Source organism: Rhincodon typus, chromosome 20 (genome assembly GCF_021869965.1).
Source record: "Rhincodon typus isolate 14 chromosome 20, sRhiTyp1.1, whole genome shotgun sequence".
NCBI lineage: Eukaryota > Metazoa > Chordata > Chondrichthyes > Orectolobiformes > Rhincodontidae > Rhincodon > Rhincodon typus.
Window position 1 is genome coordinate 36,401,384 of NC_063351.1, and position 23,008 is coordinate 36,424,391.

At 37.6% G+C, this 23,008-nt stretch overlaps 1 protein-coding gene across 1 annotated transcript in view; it reads right to left on the reverse strand.

Moving 5' to 3' along the window:
* Positions 1-23,008, reverse strand: part of pdzd8 (PDZ domain containing 8) — a 141,639-nt gene that overhangs the window by 19,393 nt on the left and 99,238 nt on the right. Inside the window, exon 4 of the mRNA XM_048608882.1 lies at positions 9,389-9,551. Within this exon, the coding sequence (XP_048464839.1) occupies positions 9,389-9,551 (163 nt within the window). The remainder of the gene's footprint in view (positions 1-9,388; positions 9,552-23,008) is intronic.

Below are 23,008 nucleotides of genomic sequence, written 5' to 3' on the forward strand. Positions count from 1 at the left end.
TACCAGGACTGGAGATTTTGAGTTATACGGCGAGGCAGAAGCGTACGAGGTTGAGGCGTGACCTTATAGAGGTGTATAAAATCATGAGGGCCATAGATAAGGTGACTAGCAAAGGTCTTTTCCCTAAGGTAGGGGAGTTGAAAACTAGAAGGCATAATTTTAAGGTGAGAGGAGAAAGATTTAGAAGGAACCTAAGGGGCAATTTTTTCACACAGATGGTACGTATGTGGAATGAACTGCCAAAGGTAGTAGTAGATGCTGGTACAGTTACAACATTTAAGATACATTTTGATAGGTAAATAAATAGGAAAGGTTTAGAGGGATACAGGCCAAATGCAGACAAGAGGGACTAGTTTAGTTTGGGAAACCTGGTCCGCATGGATGAGTTGGACCGAAATCTTTGTTTCCGTGCTGGATGACTATGACTCATAAAGAAAATGTCCAAAAGAAAAGAAATTTCCAGAATAAAGTGGGTTGATGCAATTTATCAGTTGCCAGACTATTTCACAAAAAAAGGTCCTTGTTCCAAGAAATTATTGGAGATTTTCGAAGAGGTACTTCAGGTGTTATGAAGTGTATAAAGAAATAAATCCATTTTTGTTTGGATTGCTTTGTGATTAAACATATTAATAGTATTTTTTGCTCAAAGAAGGAAACAGGAATATGGAAGGTTGTTTGCATTACATGGAATATGGAAAAAAACATATAATTTAGTTGTTGATCAGTTCTACTTTAAGATACATAATATGAAACAAATATTTGGTATACTTTTTATTTGTTTTATTCAAGGATTGGTGGTATGTTTCAAAAGTTTCAATTTAAAGAAGAGGGAATCTGTTCTTATAGCAGTAGTTAATTAACTAATTAATACCAATTACTTGCTTAACTGGGTAGTTATAAAAGGACAGACAGGATTTACTGCTGGTGATTATTAGGTGTAAAAAAATGCCATGGATGATTTGGTGATCATAGAATCCCTACGGTGTTGAAGTAGGTTCCTTTGTCCCAGTCGAGTTCACACTGACCTTCTGAACAGCATCCCATCTGGACCCCTCCCTTATTCCTGTGGCCTTGTATTTCCCTTGGCTAACCTAACCTAAACATCCCTGGACACTACAGGCATTTTAGCACAGCCAATCCACCTAACCTGCACATTTTTTGACTGTGGGAGGAAACTGGAGCATCCAGAGGAAATCCACGCAGACACAGAAAATGTGCAAACTCCACACAGATAGATGCCTGAGGGCAGAATTAAACCCAGATTCCTGGCGGTGAAGCTGCTATGCTAGCCACTGAGCCACCATACTGCCCCCTATTGATAGGGGATAAAAACTTAAATTGTAAGAGCACATCTGAATATAAAAAGAAATAAAAGAAGAGATTGGTGGGACTGATGTATGGAAGGAGCTGTAAGACTAACTAAAAGGTCTCTTATGGTGCAGTGGTCGTGAGCCTACCTTTGAGCCAGGAGGCCTGGGCTCAAGTCCTACCTACTCCAAAAGTGACTTCAGAGGAACCCAGGACTTCACCAGACCTGGAACGTTAGCTCTGATTTCTCTTCACCGATGCTGCCAGAACTGCTGAACTTTTCCAGCAACTTCTGATTTTGGCCCTAGATAATGAATATCCCTTCTTTAAAAAAAGGAAAGAAATCAAAATCGGTTTACTTTTGACAATTGTTGGCTACTGAAATCATATCTTGTTCACTTCTTACATACTGTCAATGCTTTCAAACAGTTGAAACTACACTTGGAACAACATTTGTAAGTGGTTCAGCCTTTTACAATATGAAGCATTTATCTGTACACTTTTGACATTTGCCAGAAATTGAAACTGTTCCTTTGCTTGATGGTCTTGCATTTGGAACACCTACAGCACTTCAAATAACCGGTAATTTAAATCGTGACCAGGTTTTTTGCAAATTTACAAATCTAATTCTTTGCTCCGAGTCCTCAGACAGCCGAGGAGCCATTTTAAAGTTTGGTCATTTGTTGCAAAATTAAACAGAAGCTGGTCTCTATTTACTGTGGATAAAAAGTGGGTCCAATATGCTGGCTTACAATGTTTTAGAAATAAAGTACACTAGCATATTTTTTCCAAAAATAAAACCATTACAAGAAAAGGGATTAAAGTTGAACAACCTTTTGTTTCTGTGCATAATGGATAAATCGAGGAAACGGGCTTGAAGGGAGCAGGATTAAAATACGGTTCATTTGTTCAGAATGCTGAAGTACATTGGGTTAATCATTTTGCCTACAAAGGTTAATTCACCTCCTTTGCTCAACTTGACATCCTACTCATGCTTAAATATTTAGTGCTTAATTGATTTTAACCTGATAATGTTCCCATGATAACTACAATGGATCTAATTACTAAAGAAGTAACTGAGTTAAGTCATTAGCATAAAAGCAGAGAACAATTTCAACCAATGTTTAAAGCTTACCATTTTTAATCTTTGTATCATGTTTTAATTTAAATCTGCATTAATGCATAATCTAAAGCACACAATGAATTAAAACAGAGGTGCAAGCTAAAGAAGCCTCCCTCTTAACCACTGTTCTGATCAGCATTAGAATCATCTCAGCAAACCATAAAAAGAAATTACTGAACTGCCTTACAGCCCTCCTTTGTCCATAACCTACTTCTTCTCCATCTGTCTGGGCATTTATGTTTGTCTGTGTGCAAGGATGAGTTTATAAGGGGATTAAGGTTTTAATTTGCTGTGTTATATGCTGACAGTTTATCTGTAGCTAGAGTCTAATTACTTATTTAAAATAAAAATTCCAGTTAAGTATAGAAACCTTGTCTATGCTTTCTGTCAATCTGGGTCTGAAAATCAGGTAAATTGGGAAATTTTGTGTACTTATTTTTAACGTTAAAATCTTTAACTTTTGTGATGACTCTAGCCGTTGTGGGGCTTGATTTCTAATGTGCTACTGAAGTGAATCGTGTCAATGATGACCCATGTGCAAGTGCATTTTTTGGTGTGATATCAGATATCACAACTGAGACGGTCTTAGTTTTTGACCCCGATTAGCACCAAATTAAATGGGGTGTCCAATAATAATTTTCTGTGCCTTCGAACTAGGGAAAGGCTGAGGAAACAAACAGCCAAGACTCTGGCTCCTATACCATGATGGAACGAGGCCACAGGGGACACTGACATTCTTCTTAGAGTGCCTTATTAATGTCCTTGCATGAGCTGAGGAAGCAAGTGTTGGCAGATAATTCCATCAGACTTTTTCAGAGGGACAGGAAAGCATCACATCATTTAAATACAAAGCAAAGGACTACAGATGCTAGAAATTGGAAATAAAGATGAAGTCCCGGAGAAACTCAGCAGGAGGACTGGAGGATGGCTATTGTTGTGCCTTTATTTAAGAAAGGCTGTGAGGAGAAGTCTGGGAACAATTGGCCTGTGAGCCTGACATCAGTGGTGGTTTAGTTGTTGGAGGTGATTCTGAAAGGTAGGATTTACATGCATTTGGAGAGGCAAGGACTGATTAGGGATAGTCAGCATGGTTTTGTGCGAGGGAAATCATGTCTCTCAAAATTGATTGCGTACGTGAGGAAGTAACCAAAAAGATTGATGAAGGCAAAGCAACGGACATTATTTATATGCACTTTAGTAAAGCCTTTGACAAGGTTCCACATGATAGACTAATTAGTAAAGTTAGATCACATGGTATTTAGGGTGTGCTTGCCAAATGGATACAAAGTTGGCTTGATGGAAGGAGACAGAAGGATTGTTTTTCAGATTGGAGGTCTGTGCTCAGCGGTGCTCCACAGGGATCAGTACTGGGTTCACTTTTGTTTGATGTTTATATAAATGATTTGGGTGAGCATATAACAGGCATGGTTAGTAAGTGGTATAGCGGACAGTGAAGAAGATTATTTAAGATTACAAAGAGATCTTGATCAATGGGTCAATGGGCTAAGGAGTGGCAGATGGAGTTTAACTTGGATAAATGCAGGTATTGTATTTTGGTAAAACAAACTAGGGGCTCAGGTCCATAATTCTTTGAAATTTGTGTCACAGGTAAACAGGGTGGTAAAGAAGGTGTTTAGCACACTTTCCTTCAGTGCTCAGACCTTTGAGTGTTGCAGTTGGGATGTCGTGTTGAGGTTATATAGAACGTTGGTGAGGCCTCGTTTGAAGTATTGTGTGCAATTCCAGTCACTCTGAAGGATGTTATTAAACTGGAGAGGGTTCAGAAAAGATTTACGAGGATGTTGCCAGGAGTGGAGTGTTTCAGTTATACAAATATGCTAGATAGGCTGGGACTTGCTGCAGTGGAGGATAGGAGGTTGAGGAGTCATCGTTGAGAACCATTAGGGGCATAGATAAGGTGAAAAGCAAGGGTGTTTTTCCTAGGATGGGGGAGTTCAAAACCAGGGGGCATATTTTTAAGGTGAGAGGAGAAAGTTTTAAAAACGACATCACAGGTAACTTTTGTTTTAAAAACATAGAGAGAGTAGCTTTTGTGTGGAATGAAATGCTAGAGGAAGAAGTGGTGGATGTAGGTACAGTTACAACATTTAAAAGACATTTGGATAAGTATATGCAAAGGAAAGGTTTGGAGGGATATAGTCCAAACACAGGCAAGTGGGACTAGTTTAGTTCAGGTTTATGGTCAGCATGGACTAGTTGGACTGAAGGATTTGTTTCCATGCTGTATGACTCGAAGTTTTATAGCATCTGTGGTGAAACAAACAAAGTTGACATTTCACCTCCATGACTTTTCTTCAAACAAATAGTCATATTGGACTTGCAATATTAACTGTTTCTCTCTCCACAGATGCTGCCAGATCTGAAATTTTCAGTACTTTGTTTTTATTAGCATCAAAGCTTATCCTGATCCTGAATTTTGCGCATGTACACTTTTCAACAAGATGCAACACATTGGGAGCAGGAGTGGGAATTGTTGCTTATTTTATTCCACCACTCCTTTGTACAGTCCAGGTCTTCTGTTCAAACTACATTCCTGGCTTAGATTAACTCGACCAGGAGCTAATGTGGTCTGTATGGTTCAGTATCACACCAACATTTAATCCAACGGGCAAGCTGAACCACTTTCTAGCTATTTTTCTCAACTCCCTATCAATTTTGGCTAAACGAATGAGAAGCAGACTTCAGTTCTCAGTAATATTGTTCTAAGCTACCAGAAATCATGCAAGAACATCCTGCTAATGTTGATGCTTTATTTGCCACATAACCAACCCTTGTAGGAACATGGAAACAAGAGTAGGGCATTCAGCTTCTTAGGCCTGTTGAATCATTCAATACAATCACATCTGACCTGTCACACCATGGTAAAGCAGCTGAGATCAGCAACTTGTGAGCCCACATCCCACTGCCCCTGTTGTTGTTCCTTTTGATATGCCTGCTCATCAAACATAGAGCATTTTCTGAAGCACTGTAGAGAGACAGAAGCCCATAGTGTTGACCATTGGTCGCTCATATTTACAACATTATGACAAACGGTGGACTCCTCAACTATAGTAACTAATAAAACACCTTGAAAGTAATGAAACAACTTTCTAAGGTACTTCACATTAGCAGTATAAAGCAAATAATGACACGAACATGAAATATTAAGTCTGTAGACCAAAGGCTTAGTCAAAGAAGTAAGTCCTAAAATGTGCCTTAATAGAGAAAGCTGATGTGATCAAGGTATAGGAAGGATATTCCAGAGATTAGGACCAAGGGAAAAGAGATGACATAGCCCACACAGAGGAAAAATTAAATGCGGGAGATGCACACAAGGTCAGAATTAGAAGATTGCACAAACCTCAGATGGTTGTGGAGCTGGGAGAGGTTACTTAGGTAGGGAGGGATTGATGCCATAGACACACTTGAAAATAGGATGAGAATTTTAAAATCAAAAGGTTACTTGACAAAGAGCTAATGTAGGGCTGTGAGTACTTGGTTGATAAGGGAAACAGTGCAGGAAATACAAAGTGGTAAGTTGTTTCTCTTTTAAATTGTACAGTTGACTTGAACAAACAAAGTTAATTCCAATAGTTGCTATAGATGAACGATGTGTTGCACCATGTAAAGAGGAAAAAAATTACAGCTGTATTTGTGACAATTGAAGTTACGGTGCATCACCTGATTTGAAAATGTTCTAGTTATGGATGCAAGGATTATTCTGTTTTTAAAGTAAAAGGCAGGATTCTGAATCAGGGTCATTTAGAGATGTGAACTTGCAATTTAGGTTCAGTTGGAGAAAATAAGGCAGACTTGCAAATGAAATTCATGAACACTATTATTTTTATGGTGGCACCTGCTACACAATAACTCCCATATTGGCCAATAAACTGACAAGACCCATTGTAATGGAAATTGAATTGAATGTGGTGAATGGAGCTGCATACATTTATTTTTTTTAAACAAAAGAGCGATTTTCTACATCAGACCAGAGTTTTGTTTGAAACCACAGGCAGCAGAGCACAACCACATAAACAGAGGGCAAATCAACCTTTAAAAGCAGTCGCGTTAATGTTTGCAACACTGAAGTCAGGTGGTTAAAGGATCTATTGCAAGGTCCTGCCTCCGCCTTTCTCCTTGATGGTGTATAATCCACAGATTTTGGCACCTGACATACAACAGCAATGTTTCAGAACAGTATATTTGATAGGTGTACACCTGGCTTGATTCAATACTATGATGAAAATACAATTGAATTGAAGTATATTGATCTTTATCTTTTATCAAGTGCAATAACTACAATGCAGGCTTCTTTCACCACCCCACCCTATCCGTTCAAAGACAGGAGTTGAGGCATACTTTCTATTGTGTAAATATTTATAAAGCCAGTCTGAGTGATGAACGACTAGGTATCCAATTACTTAGTCAATAAACTGAATCTCTGTACATTTTACCAGTGGAAATGTTAGAATCTAAATTTGAAACAAGGAACTTTCAACAGAGTTTATTGTAAACGTTTTTTGTGTTTGAGGATTCAAGGAAGATAGATTATTTAACTCTGACGTGAAAAAGGTAGAGTTTATATCACAAGTGCAATGCAACTAATATTCCATAACATTTTTAGAAATGAACCTGCAAACAGAAGAAACAAATAAACAAATTTTACAGAACACCTATCAGAATCAAATTAGCTGAAAGCATTTAAGGACATAGTTGAGACTGGCTGTAATACTCCTCAGTCACTGAACAGCTTCATAATTCATGATAAAAGCTCAGATATAAATACTGAAATACAGGAAGTCACCTGATAACCTATGGACCAGAAAAAGTCAGTTCTTCATACAAGGTAAGAGGCAAAACACGGGCAAGAATGGAAGATAATAAAATCAAAACATGGTACTTTAAAAATTAAAAAAATGTAGATTTTATGATCTAATAAATAAATCAAAATGAATACTTAATATTTTGTGCAAATTGGAGTATGTTCACTGTAATAGGGTTAAAAATAAAAAAGGACATGAGAAAAAAAGCAGAATCCTAGTTTCTATCCTATATTACTTTTGACAAGTGACTCATCACGATCTCCAATAGGTGAGCAAGATTGGGGACATCTACGTCAATACCGTTTTCTCTGCTTAAGAAAGCACAGACCACCTTGCCAATTTAAAGGGCATATCACTTTAGAAAACAAAAACACAATACAACATGTATTGGTTGTGCTTTTGATCCCTCCTCAAGCTTTTTGTATGCTTAAGCTGTCAGCATCCTTCAGACGTTAGACAAAAGTAGCAGATCTCTCAGAGCTTCACATGGAAATTCACGTTACAGAGAAGCAATAAAATAAATGGATGTGACCTGTAGCTTTTAGAGTTGGTGAAGGTCTGCCTCATACTAGAAGTGTGCAGTTGCTACTGTAACTACATCATAGAATGATGATGCATAACTGTGGAGTGTGGAACATACATGACAAAATTAACGTCAGCATAGAAATGCACAAGACATATTAGGCATAAAAATTCACTTTTGGGACAAGAGTGACATTGACAATGCCCCATTTATATCCATCCATGGGACAGTTTTGATGATTGATTTTGCAACTGGTTGGTTTACAAGTCCACTTAAAAGGGTATTAACTATCAGCTTATAAAGTCCAAGTGAGGAATTGTGTGAAAGCCAGATAGGTAGAAGATTTATTCTTGAAAGACATAAAGAATCAGTTGAATTTTAATTACTTTTATGGCCACATGGTTCTCAACATTTAAAATAAGAGCAGAAGTTAAATTTATTAGTTATTCAGTGAAATTTCAATTGGTCTGCTTCAAAAATGAGTGCCTCAATATTGCTTACAACATTGCAAAAACATGTATGAAAAAATGGACCGCATGATATTCTTCCATTTCAAGCAAGTTCATTGAACATTTTTAATTGGCTCTTTTGTATGGATATCCACAAAACAGTCAAGATCAAAGGACATATTGTTAGAATACAGAACAACCTGCTGCAAACCCAACTAGAGGGTTTCAGGCTTTTCTATACAGGCAACTCTTCTGAAAATATTGACTCAGGTTAAGGATCTCCCTCTGATAACTTGCAAAGGACCATTATCGGAAACCTGAAGAAAAGCAATGCTAGCAGTGCAGATTTTACTTATTTGTATATAGCAATAGAAACAATTAACTAGCAAATCAAGTGTTAAAGGAAAAAAAACATTCAAAATGTTAGTTGGAATTCTGGAGATTTTATAGATTCCCTCAAAGGCCTATGGCGCATGGACCCAAGATATAATATAAAAGCATCTCATCCGTTTATGTTACAACTTATTTCTTTATGATACGATGAGTACACAGAACATGCCTTTCATTACTCATTAGCTTCAAATAGACAATACTCCATGTTAACACATCCCCCCCCCAATTATGTTGAAAAGCTGAAAAAACAATGCTGCATGGACTTCACCTCAATGTCATTTTCAACCAAGATCTCAAGAATAGATGTGCCCTCTCTGCCTTCTTTTCAATACATGCCTTTATCTAACAACACTGAACAATTTACCTGAAATGTTAAATCTATTTCTTTCTCTACAAATGCTCTCTGGCTTTCATGTATTCCACTTTTTAAAAAATCTGAACTAATTATTGGTTCCTAATTATTTTATTCTCGACGTGCTCCGGTCAATTTAACAAAAAAAAATTAAAAACGAACAATTGAAGGGGGTTCTCAATTGTGCAAACATCAATCCAACTTACCTAACTATGTTTCATAGACAACAGTGAAATATGAAGTTTAGCACAACACAATATTTGGTAAATTGCAGGTATAAAATACAAAGCCTATTGTGCTATCCAGATTCAGGCAATAACTTCAGAGTCTGGATTTAGTTTACCACCTGTACGATCCAAATGCAGGGATTAATTCGCTGGGTTTCACTATAAATACATAAACCAAATATGTCCTCACCTCCAATTGCAATGAGACGATCTCCCTTCTGGAGGTCAGCAGCTGCAGCTGATGAGTTAGGAGTAACAGTTTCAACACTAACATGTACTGCATCTCCATCACTGCCTTGGATTTGGCGAAAAGTCAGTCCAACGCTCTGTGAATTTCCCTTAATTAGCTCAACCTAATGAAAAGAACAAAATTAATTACACAAAATATTACAGCTAGCTTTTTGAATAGAACTTGCAAAAGGTTTTCATGTTCATGTTTTACTCAAAGTTGTTAGGACAACTGAGTCTTAACACTCTCAAAATTAATTGTACATCTTCACCATTCATGAATTCACTTACTCTCCCAAAGCATTCTCTGCACCATATCGCTCATTGTGGCATTAATCTGTAGTTGTCATAAGATACAACAATATACACTAGATGAGTTCACCTTGTTGTATCAGAGATATATAGAACAGATGTCTAGGCCCACTTTTGTTTTGATCTTAGCCATAGCAAATGATCTAATCCCCTCCCTCAGACTAGTAGGCACCCATAAAGTCACATCTTGTCTAATGTCATTTTTAAATCTGTATAATCATCACCTTGCAAATTACATTTTTTGATTCTTTAGTCTCTAATATTGGTTACATTGTGCCAATCAACATTTCATAATAATCTACTGTTTTTTCACTAAAATTAGCTTTTGTTGCAAATACCATTACTTTTTTCACCAAAATGACCGTTTCATGAGAGAATAGGCCTTTTGGGGCTGAATACTTCTGTTTTCCTGCAGTAACTGAGAATCAGCTTGCTTTGTATCTCCACTAATTGACCATATCACCAGAAATAAGTTTTACGCTCCAGGAAGGACAATAAAATAAACTTTTGCCATTAGTTTTTACTGAATTCTCACAAAATAACAAATCTCTTAAATGCGTCTACTGAAAATGATGTCACAAAGTCAGTCTAATATTAATTTGCAGCAGGTTGCTTTAAATCTGCAGCTGAGGTTGAATTTTTGGTGTTGTTAATGTACTTCATTAATATCATTTATAATTATTAAAACAATGTTTGTAGATATCAAAATCTAACCCAACTGACTCCAGCTACGAAACTGGAGGATTTCCAGGAATCTATCTTTTGTTGAAGACTTTGGCTACTTCTCTCTAAAGCCCTTTCTTCTTGCAGATCAAATTAAACAAACTTAGATTATAAGGGGCAAAATATCCTTTTTGAAAACAAGATTTTACAATCACTAAACGGTCAAATGTTCCATTGTTTCCTTGAGGTGGACATTTTCTCAATCCTAGGAAGTTGTTTAATATGCATACATAAAATGTGGCACAATCTGGAGATAACACATTGCACCAAAGAAAGTTTAACAGCTTTGTTCCTTTGTATGTTTTCCATAGAAAGTCTTCCTCACTATTGCAATCAAACACATTCGGAACAACAGCAATGCTGTTCATCCCTGAGGATGTGTATCAATGTCACAGATGAAATGAGCATGAATGACAAAAGAACACATCTATACAGAAAATAACAAAATATCAAGCAGCACCAGGTCAGGAAGAGAAATTAAGGAAAGGCTAGGCAAGAATCTTCAACATGTTTGCATTTACGCAATGCCTTTTTTCCACAAAACATCCCAATGTGCTTCTTTAAAGCGTTATCTAAAATTCAAGATACTGAGCCATTTGAGAAGTTTGGTACAGTTAGTCAAAGAGTCAGCTTTCATGAAGCATGTTAAAGGAGGATCAAGAGGCAAAAAAAGGTTTAGGAAAAGAACGAACCTAGATCCTTGGCCTTTAAAGGCACAGTTTTCAATGGTGATGCAATTGAAATCAGGGGTTTGCAAGAGTTCAGAACTGGAGGGGCACAGTTATCACAAAAGGTTCTAGATTGTAGGGCTGGAAGAGTTTACAGAAAATAAGGTTTGAAGTGCCACAGTCGAATTTGAAAATGTGGATGAAAATGTTAAAATTGAGTTGGTGTTTAGCTAGGAGGCACTGTATGTCAGCGAGCACAGGAGTAATTAACAAATAGGACTAAGTGCAAGTTAACATATCAGCAGAGTTTTGAAACAGCTTAGGCTCTTGGAAGATGGAAGTGCAACCAAGAGTGTGTTGCGATAGTCCAATCCAGCAACAATATAGATGTGGATAAGCCTTTCAAAAACAGAGAAGCTGAGGCAGGCATGGAATCAGGTGATACCACAAATAGGTGGTCTTAAGAATGAGAGATAGTAGGAACTGCAGATGCTGGAGAATCTGAGACAACAAGGTCTTAAGAATGAAGTGGATGTGAGGTCAGGAACATCTCAGTATAAAATAGCATACCAAACTTGCAAGCAGTGTTGTTCAGATTCAGACTGTTACCAGGTGTAGGGATGGGATCCATAACTAAGGAACTAACCAAAGGCATTGGCTGTGGTACTCCCATTGTTTAGTTGGAGGAAATTACCGCTCAACTAGAATGAGATGTCAGACAAGCATCGAGAAATTTAGAAGGGTCAAAAATAGAGTAAGGTGTTGCTATGTACAGTCAGTGTACATGCAAAACTAACTCAATACCTTCAGATGATGTTGCCAAGGCAACATGAATGTATATGTTATGAAGAGATGGGCAAAGTCATTAGAGGTGATTCTGTGGCTACAATCGGAAAGATAAGAACATTACCTGGTGAATGAATTGTCACCCAGTTGGATGACAGTGGAGAAACACTGGAGGAGGATGATGTGGTCAACGGGTGCAAACAATAGGGTGTTTATTAAGACGTCATTAATGACACTGGTCAGACCCATTTCTGTATTGTGAAAGGGGAGAAAACAATTGAAGAAATTCACATGGAATTCTGGGGAAGATGGACATGGAATTTAACATTCTTTGAACTTTCACCAACAAGTGCCAAAATACTTATAGGTTGCCCAGAAAATCTGGGTTCGCATCACACCAACCTGGAGATATGGCATAATTTGGCATTCTCTTGATACCTGAGGGTGAAATCTGTTGAAACCAGCTTGCAAATAGCAGCACCAGAGAGCTCACCAATTGACTGAAAACAGACAATTTATTCAGGTAGCTACTCTGTAAATGGCATTTGAGAAAAAGTATTTGCATATTAGTCTATGAATTAAGCACAGCACAGCACAGCACAGCTACAGTAGCCCCAGCTTTCCAGTGTCATTCCTGGTGAGCTGGCAGCTTGTTCTCTTATTCACTCAATTCTGTAATCGCATTAGTGTTGACTTGACTTCTGTATAAAGCAAAACAGCTGCCTAGATACATTAATACTTTAGTTCCAACCACAGAGTGTATCTGATGAAGTATTAATGATCTCATCCTTTCATAAGGACACAAGATGAAAAAGAGAAAATAACATTCTGATTTGCTAAGTCGAAATAAAGTCCAAGAGTTGTTTAAAATAGCAGATATGACTGATCACTGTTTGACACAAGTGTCAAAAAAGATAAAATACATATACACTAAGTGTAGATGCTGAGGTGTCCATTAGAACCGCAGGGCCGCCACGGTAGAATGTGGCCTACAATCAGTGGAACAATGCACTGCATCGGGGATCCATCAAACTCCATCTGGAACAGAGCAACCATCACCCTCCACCAAGCCCCCTCAACCTGGTCAAACACCAGGCAATACAAAAGCGATAGTGAGAAAAGAGGCTGAGGCTGGGACAGTAAGTAAGGGGAGCAAGTCAAATAGTTAAGGCAGACGAGCTTGGCAGAGAACGAGGTAAGACTGATAAGTTAAACTGCATTTACTTCAATGCGAGAGGCCTGACAGGTAAGGCAGATGAACTTAGGGCATGGTTGGAAACGTGCGACCGGGACATCATAGCTATTACAGAAACGTGGCTCAAGGATGGACACGACTGGCGGCTTAATGTTCCAGGGTATAGATGCTATAGGAAGTTTAGAAAGGGAGGCAATAGAGGAGGGGGGAGTGGCTATATGTAGGGAAGATATTCCTGGGATTTGTCCAGTGAAATTATATGGTCATAATTGAGAAACAATAAAGGGATGATTACCTTTGGGTGTGCATTATAAGCCCCTCAATAGTCAGCAGGAAATTGAGAAGCAAATAGGTAAGGGGAAAGATTTAAAAGGGATCTGAGGGGTAACTTTTTCACCTGGAATGGTGCATGTATGGAACAAGCTGCCAAAGGAAATGGTGGAGGCAAGTACAATCACAACATTTAAAAGGCATCTGCATGGGTATATGAATAGGAAGGGTTTTAAAGAGATATGGGGCAAATGTTGGCAAATTGGACTGGTCAGAATGGGATGTCTGGTTGGCGGGGATGTGTTGGACCAAAGGGTCTGTTTCCATAGTGTATGACTCTAGGTTAAATATTAATTCCTATGCAAGTCTTTCCACTTGAAGTTGGAACTTTGCAAATATAACCCCGACTTTAAGTGAGGACACCACTACTTGCCAAAGATTGGCTGTGAAATGGCCTTAAAGGGCTAGGGTTTGTTAGCTATGAACCATTTTGGCCATTTTTTACACCACAGTGACTTTGAAGTAACACCTCAAGAGTCCTGTTTTAAGGTTTGCTAACTATACTAACCTACATGACCGGTGTCAACTGAATGCATTCAAACAGATCTAAATTAAATAATCGGAGAAATTTTAATCTGATTAAATGCACAATAAAATATATTACCCTGCATGCCGACATGTCACATACGAAGGGACTGCAAACTCAAAGTGGAAAATATTCTCAACTTAATTCTTAAAATTGTAACATGAATCACAGAAATTAACACGAGCTGTATTATATAATTAATATTGGCCTTCCCAACGACTTCACAACTCATCAAAGAAATTTTACACTGTTACTTAAATATCAGTATCAATATTACTTTAAAAAATTCTCAGTACTTGTCCTGGAAATCTATTTTGCAAAGACAGTAGCCATAACTGAGAAATGTCTAAATAACCAAAGCTGCAACAGATATACATCTTTTTTCTATATTTGCAAAGCCTCAATTTGTTCCCCAACCTAATCAAAAGGTCAAGAAAATGTTATTGGAAAATTGCCAAGATAGCTCGTGGCTATATAAGCAATAATTTTCTTCCACTGAAGAAAAAGCTTCAAGGATTAGATTACTGGGAATTTGAAATCAACCAACATAGTCAAACCGAAACATATAATTAGCTTTGAGATATCACTATTCTTTTGGAGATTGCTGGTGACGTGACACAATTAAGAAAGGGATACAAAATGCTCTCTTGAACTAATACAAGGGATCCCTCTGCATATCAGTCTGACATTACTCAACTGTTGGCATTATCCAAGCTTAGCATCCAACATTTAAAGTGCTTATTTTTAATCAGACAATCAAGCCAAAAAAACAGACTACGCTTACAATGATGATTGCTATAAGCTGGAACTTCAGAAATATGCATGACTGTAAAACAACACTTACTTTGGGAAGAATTATGTTGTGGGCATGTTATTCTTATGTCGCTATACCTAACAATCAGAATAATTCTTCTCATAGTGTCATACAGCACGGAAACAGACACTTCAGTCCAACCAGACCATGCCAAACATGGATTAATTATTAATTCATGGGATGAGGGCGTCACTGGCTAGGCAGCATTTATTGTCCATCCCTAATTGCCCAGAGGGCAGTTGAGAGTCACTCACATTGCTGTGGATCTAGAGTCACATATAGGCTAGACCAGGGTAAGGATGGCAGTTTCCTTCCCTGAAGGACATGAGTGAACCCGATGGGTTTTGCCCAACAATTGACAATGGATTCATGGTCATCATTAGACTCTTAATTCCAGATATTTATTGGATTCAAATTCCACCATCTGCTGTGGCGGGATTCGAACCTAGGTCCCCAGAATATTACCTGGGTCTCTGGATTAATAGTCCAGCGATTATACCACTCAGCCATCGTCTCCCCAGTGTGCAAACTAAACTAGTCCCACTTGTCTGCTCCTGGCCCATATCCCTCCAAACCTTTCCTATTCATATATCCATCCAAATGTCTTTTAAATGTTGTAATTGTACCCACACCCACCAGTTCATCAGGAAGTTCATTCCACACATGAACCGCCCTCTGTGTAAAAAATTTGCCCCTCATGTCTTTTTTGAATCTCTCTCCTCTCATATTAAAAAAGTGCCCCCTAGTCTTGAAATCCCCCACCCTAGGATAAAGACAACTGCCATCAACTGTATCCATACCTCTCATTATGTTATAAGCTTCTATCAGGTCATCTCTCAACCCCCTACACTCCAGTGAAAAAAGTCCCAGCCTATCCAATCTTTCTTGAGAACTCAACCCTTCCATAATTGGCAACATCCTGGTAAATTTCTTCTGAATCCTCTCCAGCTTGATAATATATCTTTCTTATAACTGGTTGACCAGAACTGGACACAGTATTCCAGTACAGGCCTCACTGATGTCCTGTACAACCTCAACATAACATCCCAACTCCTATACTCAAAGCACTGAGCAATTAAGGCAAGCATGCCAAACACCTTTCCAACCATTCTGTCTATATGTGGACGCAAACTTTAAAGAATTATGTACCTGCACTCCTAGGTCCCTCTGTTCTAGTACACTACCCAAGAACCTACCACTAATTGTATAAACCCTACCCTTATTTGTACCAAAATGCAATACCTCGCACTTATCCATTTTGAACTCCATCTGCCATTTTTCAGCCTATTGACCCATTTGATCAAGATCCCTTTGTAATCTTAGAAATCTTCTTCACTGTTTACATACCACCAATTTTGGTGGCATCTGCAAACCTGCTAACCATGCCTTCTATATTCTTATCCAAATCATTTATATAAATGACAAACAAAACAGGACCCAAAACTGATCCCTGTGGAACACCTAGGCCTCCAGTTTGAAAAGCAGCCCTCCACCATTACTCTCGGTCTCCTGCCGTTAAACAAATTATGTATCCAATTAGCAAGTTCACCCTGAATCCCATGTGACCTAACTTTACTAATTAGTCTACCATGTGGAACCTTGTTAATGGCTTTACTAAAATTCAAGTGCCTTTTGTTCAATATTGCACTCATTGTGATAATGGATAGAAGTACTAGGGAATGGATCATTTTCCATTCTGGCCAATCAGTATCAACATCAAGGTTGGTTAACTGCAATATAAAGCATAGTCTATTCTACCCTAGTGATGTAACTCAATATCAGTGAATGTTTAAATTTAAATATACTCACCGAAGTCTGAACATTCACAACTTTTTGTGGGAGAGAATTCCAATTTGAGATGAATATGTCATCAAAAGTAACAAGTGGGGTACACTGTGTCCTACATAACACTAATTACTGACCTTGAGTCAAATTCAAATCATACAGCCATACTTCGACATTTAGTAGTGTCAGTCATTCTGCTAAACAGACCGAAACTTTTACATTTATATGAATTGATTCGCAATGCCTCATATACACTGCTACAATATACATGTAACAGCATCTGCTTGAGATCTGCTCTAGATGATCATGCCTTCCAGACATTTCACGGAACTTCCCAAAAGTGAACTGAGGTGAGTTTTGGGACAACTCATTACATTGCTTCATTTGATACTGCAATGAACAAATACAGCAATAGCTGTGATCATATTTAATCATCATAATCAAGGCAACTTATCTTCAGACAGCCATCCTCATATTAACAGCCAGCTTTTTCCTTTAACAAAATCTAAATGCCTTCAGAATTCTTTTTTTGAAAAAGAAACTCTCTCTCAGGCTGTGTCCCAGGTACCATCTATTTTCACAAATAGAGATGAAATAACTTTTGATTACATGATGCAAACTATTTTTGACTACACACAGAAGCTAATGAATGTTTATTTTGTTTTCATTTAACATTACCTTTATGTGGATGTCTTTTTAACTCATAAGAATGTACCTTTGTCTCAAATGCTGATTAAAAATAACATTCTTTCCAAAAATCATGCAGAAACACTGAACAACAATGATGATTTGTAGCAACAAGTACTTCAACTTTTGTGGAAAGGCTAAGGAAGCTGAATTTGTTTTATTTGTTAAAGGAGACCTTGAAGTGATTGAATTGAAGTTTCCAAGCTTATAAATGTAATTTTCCAAAGTCATCTGGGTACTTATTGCCTCTAGCAAGGCGCTGAAATATTAGGGGGCATACGGTTAAAGTTAGGAAGTCAGAACTAAGAAGGGGAATCAGGCACTTCAAAATAATAAGAGTTTGCATTAAACGCTGAAGCCCATTGCCAGCAAGTAAACAAACATATTTACACAATATCCGAATGCATTGCCAGAGGCATGCAATTGAAGGACATATAAAGCAAGTGAGTACAGTAGTTGGAACCGGTCTAAGAAAAAAGGACCAATGTATCTAGTTTAGTTCTTGTTTCTAAGACTGCTCACTCTCTCACACTGGGAAAATGGAGATTTGTACGAAGTACAAGGGTCTGCAAATATTCAATGAAACCCCCATGACACTAGCATTACAATCAGCAGACAGGAGAAAAGGTGAACATGGGCAAGAGTGTGGACATGGTTAAGAGGACTTAATAAGAAATAATTAAAGAGTATGGGTAGCTAACATATAAAGACGTAAAGATTGAAAACAGTAAAGTAATGCTACATTAAAATATCAAGGACTGAATTTTTATTCTGCTGTGAATATATGTTTTGTTCGTTTCTGGAGGAAATCAAATTTTTCTCAACAATTCCAACCCCACTCCGTTTCCTCTAACCTTACTTAGTAATCAGGATGCGAAGCCCACTTCTTCCCCTCACATTACTGTGGTATGGTTGACCACTTTAAATCAAATTTCCTCTTACACACCATTTATGTCTGGTTTTGGAAACCCAGAAAAAGCAGCTAGGTTTGAGTTTTTGTGAAGGAAATAGAAGCTTTCCACAGAGTATGTGAGATCCTGAAAGGTTAAGTATAATGTGTCTCACAGTATCAAATGCCACATTTAGGTGCTGTATTGCAAAATAAATGTCCTTTTTAATGCAGTTATCCATCATTGGGACCCACCTTTTAAAAGGCAAGTTTTAACTGACCAATTGCATATTGGTTCACATATATTACAGTACTTTTGTTCATGTAAAAGCATTATGCTGCAGTTAAAAAATGTTACAAAATATTTTTAACCTGCATTGTCATTTTTTTTAAAAACAAAAAACAAAGAACTGCAGATGCTGGAAATCTGAAACAAGATCAGAAACTGCTGGAGAAACTCAATGGGTCTGGCAGCATCTATGGAGAGAAAGCAGAGTTAACGTTTCAGGCCTAATGGCCCTTCTTCAGAGCTGGGGCCTGAAACATTAATGCTCCTTTCTTTCCACAAATGCTGCTGGACTTGCTGAGTTTCTCCAACAATTTCTGTTTTTGTTTGTCGTATTTTCTCCTGCGACTTAAATAGCACTGGCTGTTAAACATCCATGATTTTGATATTTAAATAATACCAATCTTGAAGAAAACCTTACACCTGCTCTGTTACATTGATTGATAGGCACTCAAAACTGAAATGAGAGTCTTCTGTTCTCTCTTTTCTAGACACTACATTATTGTTTGGATAATTGTGGCCATTCTGAATGCTTGGCTAAATTTCAAGTGTTCCTGGATTGCAGCATGAGAATGAATGAATTTCAAAAAGTTACAATAATGGACTACCCACCTTTGATGTGGTTTCTGGTTCACTAACACAAGTTAATGAGATTGCAGGTACTACAGGCTTTTCTTACCACTTGGCAGAACACATCTTTTCCTCGTATCAATACTACAGAGATTTTTATTCAATGGTGAGGTGTTCAACTTAAAAACATTTCAACTTAAAAACATTTCCATTGATATTGCATTAAGTATGCAGAATGTACATTGTATGAACAGGGTCAGTGGTATGGAGGATATATGGAGCTGGCATGGACAAGCAGGAGGTAAGGAGGTGAGAGGTCAGGTTTACTGTGTACTGTGTTGGAGAATCAATGTGGGCCTTCTTACTGGTTCGCCTCTGCGCTCCATATTCTGCATGCATTCCAACATGGTTCACTATGAACACTACTCTGGTGTGATAAAGCAAAAATAGTGTGAGAAAACAGACATATATAGTGTGCTTGGTTTGCAAGTAATGAAAGCCCATTGGCTGGATGTTCCCAAGTGCAAAGGAAGATTTGGATCCTGGTATCAAATCTAAATTACAATTCAATCACTTCAATAAGTCATCTGAATATATGACCACCACAAACAATAACTTTGCAGGGAACATTTACCACTCAGCAAAAATTCAGTATAATAAACCTGTGGCTGAGGAACATCCCGAAAGGGACTCCAGTTTACAGAGAAATTAGAATAAGAAGGGTAAAAAGCACACAAATAATCAGACAGGTAAATATAGCCTTTCATACACTGTCTTGCACAAAAATGTTCTGCCATTACATTTTCTTTCATAAGCATGTAATGGATTAATTTAAAGAAACAACAATGTGTTCTTTCATCAATTACATGCGATTGATGATGATTAAAAGCACAGGTGCTTCCTGCATGATTTCCATATCCTTTAAGTGATTTAACTTTTTTTGAATTCATTCGTGGGACGTGAGCATCGCTGGCTGGTCAGCATTTATTGCCCATCCTATCTGCATTTGAAAAGTTGGTGGTGAGCTGCCTTCTTGAACCGTCGCAGTTCACATGCTGCAGGTTGATCCACAATGTCCTCAGGGAGGGATTTCCAGGATTTTGACCCAGCGACAGTGAAGTAACAGCAACATATTCCCAAGCCAGCATGGTGAGTGGCTTGGAAGGAAACTTGCAGGTGGTGGTGTCCCTAGCTGTTCTCATAACATGACCAAACAAAGTGAATGTCAACGTACAAATCCTTCCAACATACGCCAATGACAGGCAGTAAAGGGGGGAAGATTTCTAGTCAGCAATATGAAAGAGAGAAACTGGAGCCTGTATCCATACCTTCAGGCTACGACATACATGTAAGATTTTTTTTCAATGATATCAACTCTCACTTTTAAATTTGTAGAGAATAAAGGCCAAGCCTACTCAATTTCTTCACACTAGCCATTCCTCTCATCCAAGGAGCTGGTATTATGTATTTTGTTTTGATCCCTCTAGGTCCTTCCTTAAATAAGATGACCAAAACTGTGCGTTGTACTCCAACTGTGGTCTCATCAAGTCCATATATATTGGCAGCCACACATTTTTACTTTTATACTCCAACTCCTTTGTAATAAGTCTAAAATGCCATTTACTTTCTAATTAAAGCTACAGGGTAACTTTCTTGTTTGTATACACACCCAGATCCCACTGAATATGAATGTTTCTCAGTTTCTTACCATTTAATAAAAGTTCTGCTTTTTTTATTCCTTTCAAAGTAAAGAACTTCAATTTTTCTTCCGAGTGTAGCTCATCTGTCATGTTGTTGCTCATTTACCAAAACTGTTTAAATCCTTTTTACATACCTTTTGTGTCCCCCTAGACTTAGTTTCTCACCTAAATTTCTATCAGGAAATCTGGATACATCACATCCACTTCCTTCATCTAAATTGTTAACATAGATTGGAACAGTTAAGACTCAAGCAGCTTGCATTACATTGTTAATTAAAACTGAAAATCTGGAAATTACCTGTTTTTATACCTATGCTGTTTTCTTGTTTGTTGACCAAACCTGAATCTGTGCTAGCATATTACCACACAAGCCCTTATTTCTGTAATAGTATTTTGTATGAGACCTTATCAAATGTTTCAAACATCAAAATATACTACACTTACTGGTGAGCCATTATCCACCTTATTGGTTATATTGCAATAAATTGTAATTAATAAAAAGGGCTTATCAATAAACAGAATCTAGAAGTGCGTTATCAATGCTCTTAAATATGACAGTATAGCCAGCACAGAATCAGTTGTTCCAAAGAAAAATGATGAGAGAAATACTCTACAGATAATCATCTCCTAAAAGAACTGAGCTACGCATGAAACAGGAAGAGCCAAATAAAAAAATGCTTTGCAGCTACTCCTGTCAAAGAAATAAGTGTTAATTGCTAATTTAGAAGCTTTTCTGTAATTAGAGGTAATAACATAGCAGTGCTTGTCACCAGGATGCCAGATGTCTTGGCCACAACGAACATGACACTGTGTCCAAAGAACAGAAAATCACATTCTCTACTCTGTTTAATTAGATCAGTTGGCACATTGGTGCACAGTTTATTCTTCCTTTATTTTTGCAAGTATCCTGTAAATAGACTAATTCCAATTAGTGGGAATGCTAAAATGTTCTTCATTAGATAGAAGATAAATACAACTACCAAGTATTGTGTGCTAAAATAATGTAACAAAATAACAGAAATGGTATGACACAAGGAATGAGCAAGTCAAAGAGACTGCATCACTCATATCAGATATAAACACACTCCGAACATAAAACTACTCCAAAACCTTATAAACACACTACTTCAAACAAGTTGCTTCATGAGGGAACATCTTACTTTTCAATAGCAGATTTGCTTCCCGTCAGCTGCTACTATTACAAGCCTGGCCTCTACATTACCTAGTAATTCCAATCTCCTTCTGGTCATGTGATGCAGAGAAAAACGGCAGTTGTATATGCTACAAAGGGCATGTGGGGTTTGGATTTTGTCCAAAGATAGCATATGGAGTTTGGATCATAGATCTGACCTGATTTTGTTTGATTTTCAAATTGAACATCCTCATCCAAGGAGGGACTTCATTTACACAGACAGACGAGAAACAGAGATTGTTCTCCTTAAACAGCAGAGTTCAAAGGGAGATTTAATACTGGCACACAAAATTATAAAGGGTATGGACGAAAGGAGATCAGGAAAACAATGTTCCATTGACAAAAGGTTCAGTGAACAGAGGACACAGATTTAAGGTTAAAAAACAGAACATGCATGAAACACTGAGCAGATCAGTGTAACATCTGTGGAGATCTATCAGATTGCTAATAATTTGTCAGGACTGGAATCCAGTTCTGAAGAAAGGCCATCGATCTGAACTGATAGTGGTAGATCTGCTGAGCATTTCCTGCGTCTTGAACATTTTCCTTTCTTGCAGATGGAAAGAGAAATGAGTTTTTGATACAAAGATTAGTTACTATCTACAATGAATTGTCTGAAAGGGCGGTGGCAAACAGAATTAATAGTGACGTTCAAAAACGAATTGGGCACAGAATTTGAAAACAAAAAGTTTTCCAAATTTATGGGGCAAAAGACAAATTTAATAAATCTTTCGAAACAGCTAGCACAGGTAAGATGGGCCAAATGATTTCCTTCTGTTCTCTAATTCTACATTTAATGGCAGAGAAGGTTGGTGGGGCCAAATGGCCTGTTTTTGCTTCTAATTAGTAAGTTTGTAACTAGGTGGATAGATGAGTGTATAGAATTTGGATATACTAAACTGACACCAAAATGATAATGGTGATGTAAGCTGACTGCAAATCAAATGGCTCAAGATGTTTTGGATCTTTCAAATTAATGACCATTCACAGAAAATATATTGTTTATAAAGAAATTTTAATTTCCAGTTAATAGACTGACTGTTAAGGTATTCAGCTAAAATCATTATTCACTAAACACTATTTATAGGTGACATACATTAAAACTACAGAATGAAATGC